The 13,883-nt window shown below is 36.4% G+C and overlaps 1 protein-coding gene across 13 annotated transcripts in view; it reads left to right on the forward strand.

Moving 5' to 3' along the window:
- The first annotated feature begins 3,372 nt into the window (after nucleotides 1-3,372).
- The window catches only part of rgs19 (regulator of G protein signaling 19), a 72,067-nt gene continuing 61,556 nt past the window's right edge, over nucleotides 3,373-13,883 (forward strand). For 5 of the 13 annotated variants that reach the window (XR_013794854.1, XR_013794855.1, XR_013794856.1 and 2 more), the window contains exon 1: nucleotides 3,390-3,538. Coding sequence is in view for 8 of the 13 variants with exons in the window: in XM_079588417.1 (XP_079444543.1) it covers nucleotides 3,482-3,538 (57 nt within the window). In the remaining 5 variants the exon portion in view is untranslated. The other 8 variants (XR_013794857.1, XM_079588422.1, XM_079588423.1 and 5 more) reach the window with 7 other exon arrangements.

Raw genomic sequence — 13,883 nt, forward strand, 5'->3', positions numbered from 1 at the left:
CTAAACACTTTCAAAGATATAGGAAGGTGTAAAACTATAATTTAACCTAAATATGGTCTATTATTTAGTTCCAGAAATGCACACATCGATAGGCAAAATAAAGTGTAAGGATTCGAGCATATACTGTATTAATCTAAGCAAGAAAATAGACAACAATATCTACATAGACTCACATTCTCATGGACGCATGAAGCAGAAATGAAGAGATAAAGATATTTTCCCTCAGAAATACCAGATCGGGAATAGAGCGAGTGTCTCCGATGACAGTTACATGCATACTAAGTATAGTTCGGGGTTGCGCGATAATGGAGACTGTCTGATTGGTGGAGAAAAAAAGGGAATGCTGATTGGTCTAACTGTTGCTGAGCACTTATAAAGTGGAAAGTGACACCACAGTAAACTAAATAATAACTTATAATAACACAAACACAAGATAAAGTCAGAACCTTATTAACATTCATATTATAATTAAACTTGGAAGGGCATCTTTAGGAATATGAACTTTTCAAATTAAAATTTCAACATTTCTGTTGCTTTTGTTTTTATGCTCTATTCAGAGACGAAGAGTTGAAGAGATCCTGGAGGATGAGAAGGGCCTGACCATCAACCGCAGATAACTGAAGGCCAAAAATAAAATATTTCCTGAATGCTCTGAGACTGAAAATGCAGACTATATTGTGGCCTTGCATGCCAAATCTGTATTGGACTTTCTAAAAAATCTAGTCAACGAACCTTGGTTTCTGAGCATATAAGATATGAACAGTAAATATGTTTCCATCGTCGTTTATGTGCTTGTTTTCTTATCGGATAAAGAATGTATCTGTCTCAATTGAGCGCGTAAGATTTTTATGCACATTTTTAGAATTTATGCGAATCTTTGTGTTTCCATCCAGAGGTATTTTATGCGATATCCAAAATGTGCATAGGTGGAAACATAGCTAATGTTGCAAATTTCATTAAATATATTATCGTACTACCATAAGCTTAGGGATGTAGCAGATTTTTAAATTCCAAATGACCAATTATTTACCGAAAGTTATTTTAATGTTATAGATGGTAATTGAATAAATGACCAATATTACAATTCTATAATTTATGTAGAAATAAAGTACGTTTTTTTTCATTATTAGTGCTTTAAGTTTTAACTTGAAGTGCTATTTTGTATTATTTATATACTATTACTATTATTGTGTTTATTGATGTTTTTATAGTTTTCATTGTAATTTTAGTTTAAGTTTTAGTAATTGTATTCTTATGTCATTATAATTTTTTTTTATATATATTTAAATTGATCTTTAATTAGATTTTTATTTTAGTTTTAGAAATTTTGGGATACTTAAACTTATTTCAGTTTATTGTTTATAATTTTCCTAAATGATAACAACACTGGATATATGACAGCAAAGGTAATCTAAATGTAAAATATATTGAATGTAATTGTACATTGACTGGTAAACAATATGGTACCGATATAGGAATGTATTTAATTCTGTTCATTTTTAGCAACATTCATTTTTGAGCAATATATAGACTAGGACTGAATGTTGTATAAAAGCCACTGAGCAGCTCTTGCAATAACATGTCTGAACCTCTGATCTTATTGTATCATATTTCATAGTTTCTGCTATATCTCCAAACTGGGTTTTGGAAACCAAAGGGGGATGCCAAAGTGGAGACTGGATGTTCAGTAATTCCATCTCAGCAGATTATTATCGAGAACAAAAACCCATATAGACAAAATGAAAATCTTCAGCTAAAGCACAGAGGTTTTCATGGTAAAAAACAAAAAAAAAGAAGAAGCCCAGACTGACATTACTGGCAAATAGAAGTGAGAGTAAAGAATAGGGCAGCTTGCAATGTCAGCAGTCAAACACAGATTTCTGTCAGCAAGACTTTTTTTGTGTGTGTGTGAAAGATCTGTAAAGCATCAGGGGGTGAATCTGGCAGCGGGGGGTCGGACTCTGAGCGGATGATGAGTCTTGTAAGGTGTGCATGAGGATAGTGTCTGAGTAATAAAACTGCCCTCTAATCACCTTTCAGATTGCTGACGTTGTGGCAGAAAGAGAGCTAATGACCAAGCAAAGTGCTTTAAGTGTGATGCTATTTGAGTCTTCACCCTGAGCAAACATGTTGGTTCTCTGCATCAGAGAGAGGTAAACAAAGTCAGAATTCAACCTTATTATGGCTTAAAGTCATTATGTCAGCATTGTAATTAGAGGGGAGGGAAAGATTGGTCAGTTTCATGTCTCTTAAATTAAAGATGGGGGTGATGAAGATGACAGGAAGCAGATAACACAATTAGCTGAGCTGTTAGCAAGGTGGGGAGAGAAAATAGCCTCAACAACATAGACTATCATTAATTATACCTAAAAGGAATAGCTTTTTAAAGACATTCTTATTGTGCCTAACTAAATGCTCAGCAAAATAGGTGCTTTTAGTATAGGATACGCATTTAATCATGATAAATCAAACTACGGACTTCTTAATGGTGTATGGGGGTTCAGCCCTACAATGAGGCAGAGAGCTTTACTGACACCAAGTGGTCGCCGCATAGGTGTCCCCTCGTAACCCTCATCCACTTCCTAAGCTCACACACTTTAACTGTTGAACAGTGGATTTTTATCAAGAGACACACACTACTTCAGATAATTCACAATACTGACTCTATTAGTAAAAGCACATTGAATCTGGCAATAAAACGAATCTAGATAATTCAAAGCAGTAAAACTTGCATGTTAAGCCCTTTGAGGTGCTTCTATTTGATATTTATTATGAATTTTATTTTATTATCTTCAGGAATCTTGCAGAAATGCTGTTGGGGTATTTTTGTGACTCGTTGTTCTTTTAGTGTTTGGCGCCCCCTGCTGGATATTTACAAGGTTTCTGTGAAGACATGATTATAATCTATGAAATAATGATGATTCAATTAATATAAATGCTATATAATTTAAATCCTCATGTCTGCTTTGAGGTCAATAAACTGTTATATAGCCTACATGTAAAGAAAATCACATATTTAAGTTGGGTAGAAGTTATGTGAATGTTTGGGTTATTCACATAAGAGAGAATACATGAAAGGGAAATGATTGTATAGGTAGGCTATATTAAAGTCAGTTAATGCAAGGCCTAATTATTCTATGACTGAAGTCCCAAACGTTTAGTAGCCTATAACAACCTATAAGTTAGGCTATAACACAAAAAGTGCTTATTAACCATACAGTTTTTTTTTGTGTGTTACTTTAATCAACGCAATGTGTAGGCTACTATTATTAATATTATGGGCAGATCCACTTGAAAAGTTCCGCTGGAAATGACAATTACTGAGGAAGTCCTTCGTCAATCGACTGAGTAGAACTGTCTAAATCAGCGCATGCGCAATTCATCCTCAGCCTGCCTCCGTAAGGGTGTCGATTCTCAAGCTGGAACATTGGAGGAAAAAAAGATACTGTATTTTACACACAAAACAGGCAAAAACAAACGGATGTGCTTCAGAAAACGAAACGGCTACCGCCCTCCAGATCATTTTAATGCCAAAATTGTAAGTATTGTCATCGTTAGCGTTTTTCAATAGCATAAACGTTGAGTTTGCCAGTGGATGGTGGGTTCTTTTCCGTTTCCCCCCCCGAAGAATGAGTCGTCCTCTGTAAACCCCAACCTTCTGTCTCTACGTTTGTTTTTTTGCAGTCTTATGGGCAGGAACTTACTTCTATGGCTGTGTAAACGAAGCTTTCCTAGAAATGGAGCGGTTGAATGTATCCGAGATAGACTATACAGCGCTTATTCGCAGTCGAGGAGGGAATGCCGCTTATTTTCGCGTCCCCCGTTTCGCTTCATCAGAATGGGATAGATATCTGGTTGGAAGGCTAAACTGAGTTGTCATCTGTTGTAAGATGTATTTTGTGAGCCCCATGCAGTATGCTAGTCGTGCGCCGGTGTGTGTGTGTGTCACGGGCATTACGGGTTTGAATTTTCCTCACAAAAACAATATTTGCATAACACATTATGGTTTCACCACAGCCGATGCTTTAAATCTCTACCCGTAAAGCAGTGTGAGCTGATACAATGTTGGTTTGGGGCATTTCAGTTCATCGGAGAGTGAAAGCTAATGCACGGATTATAGCGTTGTATGAAGGGGGATATTTTCAATTCAAACATCTAGGAAGTGGGGGAGGATAAAGCACAGGTTATCATTTGTCACTGACATATTTCTACGTCTGCATTTCTTTCAATTAACCGCATGTTTTACGTAACCAATGAGAATAAACCCCGAATGTTTTTTTGTGCGTGTCTTTTTCGTCTCGAAAGATGTTCTTATCTTTTTCCCTTTCGCTGGCTGTATAGTAAAGCGCGCTCGCGATGCACGCGCGAAACCTTCGGGTGAATGAATTCTGTTTGCGCGTTCTCGTCGCGATCGGGGGGCGGGGCCCGCGGTGTCGCGTGGCGGTACAACGCTTTGAACGCGTTCGCGCGTGTCCCTGCAGAAATGGAGGGGAGACACAGAGCTCGCGCAGCTCTGACGTCAGAAAACAGAATTCCCGAGGTTAAGAGATATTTATGTCCAATCAATGACTGTCTAATACGTGACCTTTTGGTTTCCCTGAGGACGTCAAGCCTGGATTTTTATTTGTTGACCACACCACAGGCATGTCTGTTGCTTGACGAAATTAAATGGGTGAATTCAGGTTGATTGCCCAAACAATCTGTGTTGCATTCATTTCCTATTATTACTGTAAAGCTGCTTTGAAACTATCTGTATTGTAAAAGGCGCTTCATAAATGAGGGTGACTTGACTTTGAACAAATGGTTCCAGTCATCTCAATGGCAAAAAAGTGTCCCAATCAACCTGAATTCACCCTAATCATCATAGTGTATGTAGCCTTCTTAGTTTGTGGTGACAACAACAAGGTCTATATTTAGCGAAAAGAATGACATGCTTTGAAACACCAAGTAAGCTTCCACGTGGGCATGCCAGTCAAAGCTCAGCTGCTTTGATATCTTCAGCATCTCTGCTGTACCAGGAATCAGGTTTAGTGAGCTTACTTCATTTGATCCCTTACATTCACAGAGGACACTGTGTTTGCATTGTCTTTATTGTAATGATGCATTTGGCATTAATTAAACCATATATTACCACAGGAGATAAAGTGATCATGGCCAATCTAGTCAGGGAATAAAGACCTTGAAAACTAGCGAAACCTAATTTAAATCAGCAACCAAGAACTAGGCTAGAGATTATTATTAGTGGTGCTTTAAGGACCCCATTCTTTATTGTGCTGATGTTTCCCATTGAAAAAGCGAGTTTGAGCAAAATAATTATCTCTCTTTGTCTCTGTCTCTCTCTCTTTTTAAAATAGTCAATAGACTTTAGTTATGTCACAGCCATGAACCATGATTTGATATATACTCGGCAGTTGCAGGTGGTATTTGATTGGACAAAAATCTGTAGTGCAGGATGAGTCATTTAGAACTTTTTTTTTGTGTTCGTTATAGCCAGAAGATAAAATTAGAAGTTTCCTCTATAGAATTATATTTTTTTCAACAGAGGAGGCCCCTTCCCCCTTTAATATATAAATGTTTTATAAATATTGAACAAAGTTCAATAAAATTTATCTCAATGTAATTTCAGTAAGTTAATTCAAGGAAGGATTCAATTCAAGCCAGCAACCTCTGGGTTCTTAGTTTTTATACAGTACACGCACAGTCGAGCGCACACTCCCCCCGGACAGCGCGATAAATACGCATAATCTTCACTCTGTTTAATTTGATGTAAGTGTGAACTCGTGAATTACTGGGGGGGGGAAAACGCACGTGTAACCGTTTACAAAAGTACGGCGGTGCGCGTACAGTACGCGCATACTCTTCTGATGACGAAATTCATAAAAACTTAAAGTGAAGTAGGCTATACTTTGGCCTTAAGTCTTTTTTTATGATTCATTAAAGTTGGCCTGAAATAAAAATTCACTCTATTTTCTAAATGCATATTATGTATTTTATTTTGAAAGATAGCCTACATGTTTAATTTTTTGACGTATACAGAACAACTGATGCATTGAACTAAGTCCCCACCCTACATTTGTTCTTTTCCGATAATCTGTTACACTCGAATGCATCTGCAATCTGTTCATAAGTGTAACTTGTTGATGAATCGGACTACTCTGGTCGTGTTTTATGTTTATTGTGTGCACTGTGCAGCCCGAAAAACAACTGAATAGAAAATGCATTTTCCTGACATATTTCTTGAACAGACACGACACGTACACAAAAAACTATGTGAAAAATGCCCGTATTGGCTTTTTTCACTTAAACACAGTTGGTAATGTCTTAAGTGAACATAAACAGAGAAAGAAATGTGTTCGATCCGTGCATTAGCTCTTAAAGTTACAGCAGCCTATAAATACCTGCTGATGTTTATGTCATTCATGTTAATCAACAAAAGACAACTTTAACAATAATTACACTATATTTAATTTATACAGCGAACACTATGTAGTGTTATTTGACATTTAATTATTACATTTCTGTGCCTAAATACTACTGTTAAACCTTACTTTATTTGTAACTTTGTTATATTGTATTTATCTATGCTTGTAATTAGTGTATTTGTTCTTATTTCTTTACTGACTGTTCACTTGTCTTTAATAATGTTTGAACTTTTGCTGAGCCGATCCGTGACACAAAAAAATCCGTAATATGATCGGAACCATGAGTTTTGTGATCCGTTGCACTTCCACTCCCTGAAGACAAACTTTTTTCCCCACTCGTGTGCTGCAGATTTAATTCGTGCATGACATGCAAATATAGGCTAGGCCTATTCACGCTGCAAAGTAGCTACTGCTTAAAATGTATTGACATATTAGAGTGATTAAAGAAATATGAGTGAATAAGAAAAAGCACAGAACGCTATAAGCACAATAAGCGTTGAAAAAGAACGTGATACTCACAGACACACTGACTCAAGCTTTGTTTTTATTTTCACCTAGCAACGCCGACTTACACCTCAGATGTGTAGTTGACACGCTCGTCATTTTTCTTTCTGAAACGATAGGGGGATGTTTGGAATTGGAGATAAAAATCCTCTAAACCAACAGAAAGTAGTGGTGAGAAGTAGTTTGGCGGAATAACGTCAGATCAAATTGTCAAACTTCAAATTTAGTTTTGGATTTTATGTCAAGCATGCTCTGGAAGATTGAAAGGTTGTTTTGGAGGGATGTGGATACTTGTATTGAGGCTGTTTGATAAAAATGTGTGTATTTATTTTTTTATTAACAGAGATAGCCTGTACAGATTAACAATAAAGACATTAGGAATAGAGATATATTATGTAAATATATTCAAGTATATTAGTGCAATATATAGCACAGGTAATATTTCTCTTGTTAACATACCATATGCACAAGAAAAATGGGCGCTTTGTTACTCATCATTTTATGAGACTTCTATTCATATTAATTTTATTTAGTTTGGTCCATAATTTCAAAAACAATAGATAAAACAATATAACTAAATACACTGTAAGAATATATATATATATATATAGGCTATATTGGATTGGTCACATTGCCCACCCCTAAACGAATGGTTATTGATGTGTTTTCAGAAAAGGTTTCAGCCGTTTTATGCTATTTGTGTGGCCTGTGTGACAAAACTTTCAACATCTGTAGCACCAGTGCTATGTTCAAAAAAATGTAACGTACGTACAGCCCTGTATTTTACCACATTCAATTCAAACTGCAGCCATTGAAAGTGACGCAGATAAGTTAACACTGCACTAAACCACCACATATATAGATGGCTTCAAAGTTTATAGACATGGAGTAAAAGCCACTATACTTTTTATGAGATTGTTACGCTGTTCTTTTTCAGAGGGGTAGTTCTCCTGTCACTTTTTTATTTGACAAGAGTATGTAAAGTAGACCATAGGAAATGATGGTCTGACAAGTTTTTGCATTGTTTTTGCATATTTTTGTAAAAAATGACGAGTTCCGTCAGTATGGTTTGCAGATAAGAGATCTTAAACCACATCCTATTGCAACCTCATTCTGTCTGCTGTATAGGCATTATTCAACAACAGTTACTGAATGAACAAAACCAGAGAAAATAGAAAAGCAATGTGACCAGTCACTGGAGCAGAATCCTGAATAAATGATTCCCTTATTCAGGGCCTTCAGGGTTGTGCAGGGTTCATAAGGGGCTAGTCGTTCTCTCTGAAGCACTAATTCAACCAAGCAAACACAGCTCCTTTTAAAACAAAAAGTGTTTCGCCATTGCAAAGGTGGCATTTTTACATTATGAATAGTAAGCTAAATTTAAACACTTTTAAAGTCAGTAGCTTTTGTGAGTTGTTGTTGCTATAGGGGATTGATTCATTAATTGATTCATTCATTAATTGATTCATTCATTCACTCACTCATTATTTTGCAGGTGGTATTAGGGGGCAGGACATTCTCATCCTTGAGAACATTTGAATGGATGGAAATCTAGTGCAGTCATGACCTAAACGTTACTTTTTTTCTTTTTGCATTTCTTTGTGTTAATTTTGAATTCAAATACGATTAAATGTGTTGCTACGTGAACTAGATAAACAGGCAGTAAACACGTCTTTCTATATTCAATACATGACTCTTCTGATGTGTTGAACTTTGTGAATGACGGGCATGCCGAAGTGTTGTAGGTTCAAGTTGCACACTAATCCCCATTGAGCTTTTGGCTTCTATAGGAAGACTGTCTATGTAACATGTAGTTTATTTGAATAAAAGTGTCAGTTAAATGATAAATTAGTTAGGTTTAGTAAAAGTGTTTTATTGGCATTATTGACATGCGGTATGTGGAAAACAGTGATTATATTGTCAATAAAGCTAAAATGGTTGAAAGGGGAAGGATTAGGTTGTTAAATTGTCAGAAAGTTGATGAGGGGACAAATGCTGTCCAGGAAAGGCCAACAATGTTTTTCATGATACTGCTTGTTTTATGATGAAAGAAACACAACGCTGGTGTCATTGCTCGGCAAAACCAAGCCCCGACTTGAACGCCTTGCTTGTCCAAATAATTTCGATATGCATTGTTTTCACATCATATGCTGGAGTAAAACTTGATAAATAGTTTTACAGTATTTCAGTGAGGAGTTGAATCATTCAGGACCCATCCCTGACAAAGTACTTTTGTTCATGGTTTTCAAAGATGAGGTCATGGCATCTTTTGACTCTAGCAAAAAAAAAAAAGATGAATATGCGGCAAAATACAATTGAGTTGTGACAACAAGCATTTTGCTGTATCTAATGATGCATGATTATGTTGCACTTTACTATTTGCATTTAGCATTGTTTATATCCCTGCTGTCCGTAACCCTGTCAGACCCTGAACAGAACAAATTTTGGGGTCACGACCCAACAGTTGAAAGCTGAAGAATTCAAGTGTACGCATAAACAACTTGAGTTCATTGCGCCATTGTTGTTTTGTCCGTTTTCATGTTTTGGTCTGAGGAAAAGTTTGGAGTGCAAGTTCCCAGCATTAGCCTGGTGTCGCTGTAAAAAAATGGAGCCATTTGCCATTTTGGAGCCATATCACTCGTTCTTTCTTGCTTTCTTTCTTTCTTGCTTTCTTTCGCTCTTTCTTTCTTTTGGTCTCTCTCTCTTTCTTTCATCACACTCCACTTTCCTCTTGTCTTCTCTCTCTTTCACAATCACACTCTTCTCTGTCACTTGTCTTATACTTCCTGTTTCTATTTCTCTTTTTACACAAATTTTACATGCCTGTGATTATCACATTCTCCATTCCAATCCATCATGTCTCGCAAACAATTTACTCACCCACCTCATGTCTTTCTAAAACTATATGACTTCATACTGGAAGCTATTTTCCATGCAGCTTTCAAGCTTCAGAAAAAAGGTTAAAAACTTCATAAAAGTGCCATAAAGTGGTTCATACAAATATTGCAAGTTTTCTGAAGTCAAATGATTACTTTTTTTGAAGGACCCTTGTGAAGGAAATAGACTTAACATTTTAAGTCATTATTCAATGTAAAGCTTACTCTGTTCTTCTTAGCGCATTCATGTGAATTGTAACATCTAATTCATGAACCAGCCGTTCATTTTAAACAGATCATTTCATTGAAATCAGTTGGTTTGGTTCACAAAATAAGTCTAAATGATTAATTTACAAATTGACTCAAGTTATCAGCCCTCTGTGGGGGAGATTATAATCTTATCATTATATTTATCTCAAATAATGATCATTTTAGTATGTTACTCTCACAAATCTTTTATGTAGACTTAGATTAATATAAACAACTGTTATGATACTTTAATGGTGCTTTTGTGTTGTTTTTGACAATTGAAAGCTTTCTCCATTCTATGTAACTGCATTGAAAAGAGCAACCAGCATTGTCTTCAAAATATCTTCTTTTATATTCCACAGAGGAACGAAAGTCATACAGGTTTGGAACAACATGCGGGTGAGTAAATGATGACAGAATATTCATTTTGGGTCAAACCGTTCTTTTAACTCTTTGCTATGGAAAACCAGTTTAGTTTGGTCCTTTTTCAAGTGTCCAAATGCCATTTCATGACACATACATCACTAAAACATCACATTGTGTCCGTAGAGAGGCTGGCTAACAGCGTCCACTCCCTCCCTCATTCTTTTAGAGCTTATGTTTTTGCCTTCCATCTCTGTTTTTTTCTTACGCATGTCCTCGCCAATGTCCGCTTTTCTTCCCCAGTCTTCTGTTGAACGTTTCCTCTTTTCATGTGTAGCTCCCCTTCCTCCTCTCTCCTTCACAGAGTTAAAAGGGAAGTAGGAGATTGTGGCCATAGCAGACTCAGCAGTGCCTTTAGTTCCCTGCGTAGTCGCAAACCCCTCTCCGGAAAATCTAGTGGAGGTTAGCTGACAGTCCAGAGATATTATCTTACCCCTAAAACCTGGAGCCATGTAAGTATCAGTCGACCTGATCTATAGTTCTATTAAAAGTTCATAGTTTTAATACGTATATTGAGGGTAGTAAGATTACATTTGTCCTTCTTAGAATGGCATTAACAGCAGTGTTTGTGGAAGTAGTAGTATTAGTGGCGTTAATATTAATTAAATATGGTAAAAGTTTTCATATTTGGTCCTATTTGAGATCCCATGCCAGTTTCTCACTGGGTTATGAACTCATTGACCTTCTTAGCTCACATCTGTGTGTGGCACAGGATCTTGGCAGCTGGCTGAACATCTGGGGCTGATTTTTTTCATGATTTGTGGGTGATTCTTGGCAGATTTTTATTTAACGTCAGACGACAGGTCATAAGTGATATGTGGTGATTTAGTAAAGTTTGATTTTGGTTAAGATCGAGTTCTCAAAAGGTATTAGACTTGTATTTTTAGAATAATATATTTAATTTCATGTCATTTGTGTGATTTTCTGTACAGCATGGATTAGAGGAGTATGCGCCACATTTGATTTAATGTGAATAGGCTGATGTAAATAGTTTAGCCTACAAAACATTGAAAACACATTTTACCAGAGCTTTTCAAATGAATTCAGTGGAAGAGAAACTCCAAGAAACAGACCTGACCTGTGACATTAAGATACAACCTATTGAACAGACTACTTCATTCCCAGGGTTCATATTGGTCCTGGAAATACCAGAGAATTTCAAAAGTGTAATATACAGGCCTGGAAAAGTCATGGAAATGAATGAAATCATAAAAAGGTGATTGAAAGGTCACGGAAATGTCTTTAGTTAATATAATTATGGGGAAATAATGGACATTCTCTGGTCAGAAGATGCAAGAACACTCAGAGCCCTTTTATCCAGTCATGTCAAATTAAGATAGATACATAAGCTAAATAACCGAGACGATGAGATGAACTGTCAGAGGCGGTTGAGGGATGAGGCAAGGACTCAGTCGCAGAGTTTAATGGGCTTTTTAGTAAAAAGAAAACAAACAATCAAAAATGACACCGTATGGGAAACACTGTCCATCAGTAAGGCAATGCTCGATGCAACAGCGCAGATATGATGACAATCTGGCACAAGAAAAAGCAAACGGAGAATAAATAGGGAAGGAAATAAGGAGGGTAAAGAGGGAGAGCAGGTGGGGCAAATATACTGATAATCAGATAACAATGAGGGAGGGGTCAAGACATGCTGCCTTCACCTGCTGTCGGAAATGTCTTACTTCCCACTTCTGAAGCCGTGATTACGTCGCGTTCAGGTACTTTGTTGTTGGAAAGAATAGGATGGAGGACGTCAGGTTGTTTATTCTTGCCTATTTATTGGGGAAATCTAATCTTATTAAAGCCAAAATGCATTGAAGACATTTAATTTTGATCTAAATGTAGCATCCCATTTGTTGACAGCTATAAACATTCATTGACAGGGCCTGAAATTCATTGACAGGAAATTCCCCCCTTAGGTGACTCTTTAGAAATGTGTTATTTTATTTTATTATTATTACATTTATCAGCTAAATGTTTGCTCACTCTGTTTTTTTTTTTTTTTTTTTTTTTTTAAACAAACAGCTTACACATAGCACAAGGAAGCTTGGTTTCAGATATTGAACTGAATTTACAAAAAAGTCAAGAAGTCAAATTGCAAATAGTAGCACAAATAAATACAATAGAATATAAATGACAAGATATACGAGAAGATATAAATGACATAAGTAGTGCTTTAAGTTTTTCAGGTAGGTCTAACAGGCTATTCAGGTACAGAAATGCTAGATACATTTATTAAAGTAATCCAATGTAAAATAACATTGATTAGTCTTCTTCATTGTATAAATTAAATACAGACTAATCCTAACAATTAAAGCTACAAAAGTTTGGGGTCTGTAAGATGTTTTTTTTTTAATGCTTTTATTCAATTAAATGAAAAGTGACAGTAAAACCATTTACAATAGTACAAAAGTTTTCTATTCTTGAATCCTGAAAAATTTATTATGGTTTCCACAGAAATATTAAGCATTACGATTGATTTCACCATTGCTACAGTAAAATGGTTTCTTGAGCAGCAAATCATCATAGAATGATTTCTGAAGGATCATGTGACACTGAAGACTGGAGTAATGATGCTGAAATTTTTGCTTTGCCATCACAGGAATACATTATGTTTAACATATTCATATATTTTTAAACAGTTATTTTAATGCTGTTAAAACTGTTTTACTGTATTTGATCAAATAAATGCACCCTTGGTGAGCCTAAGAGACTTCTCCCAAAAACATTAAACAAATCTTGCCGACCCCAATCTTTTGAACAGTAGTGTACATGTGGAGGTGGTGGGAATGGACATAGGACAAGCCGTTTGAAATGGAATGGAGGGATGGATGTGTCATTTTCTCTGTTAAATCTCATACAATGGTGAATTTGTTTGCAGATGTTTTCATTTGAATCTCTCCCTTAACAATATTATGCAACGTAACGTTTCTGCCACCATATGCTCATTTAAGTAGACGATTAAAATGAACATGCCTGACTAAATTAGCTTCATTCGTAAAACACAAAGTCATAGATTTAATTGTGAGCATTTGCTTGATGTGACTAATATAAAGTCTTTCTCTCTTTTTCTCCCTCACCGTTCTCTCTCCCTATTTGTGTGTGTGTGTTTGTGTCTTACTGTTGCCCTGTGTTCCTGTGCATTCCGGCCTGTGCTATATGTGTTTGCGTGTGAAGGAGAGGTCCGCGGCCTGCGGGGGGATGACATGCATGTGTCCAGGCATTTAACATCATTGAGGATTTTAAGACTAGTAGGCTGCCCTCCGCCAAGCCATGATGGACATTCTGGTAACCGGCCTTTTTCTCTCATTGCTGTTTGTGTTTGGGGTGTTTTTGTGGTGGTTTATTTGCGTGTTAATGGAATGAAGAGTGTTCTGATGTGGTTTGTTCATTTTGGTTTCTTCAA

Source organism: Phoxinus phoxinus, assembly GCF_949152265.1.
Source record: "Phoxinus phoxinus genome assembly, chromosome: 18".
Lineage (NCBI taxonomy): Eukaryota > Metazoa > Chordata > Actinopteri > Cypriniformes > Leuciscidae > Phoxinus > Phoxinus phoxinus.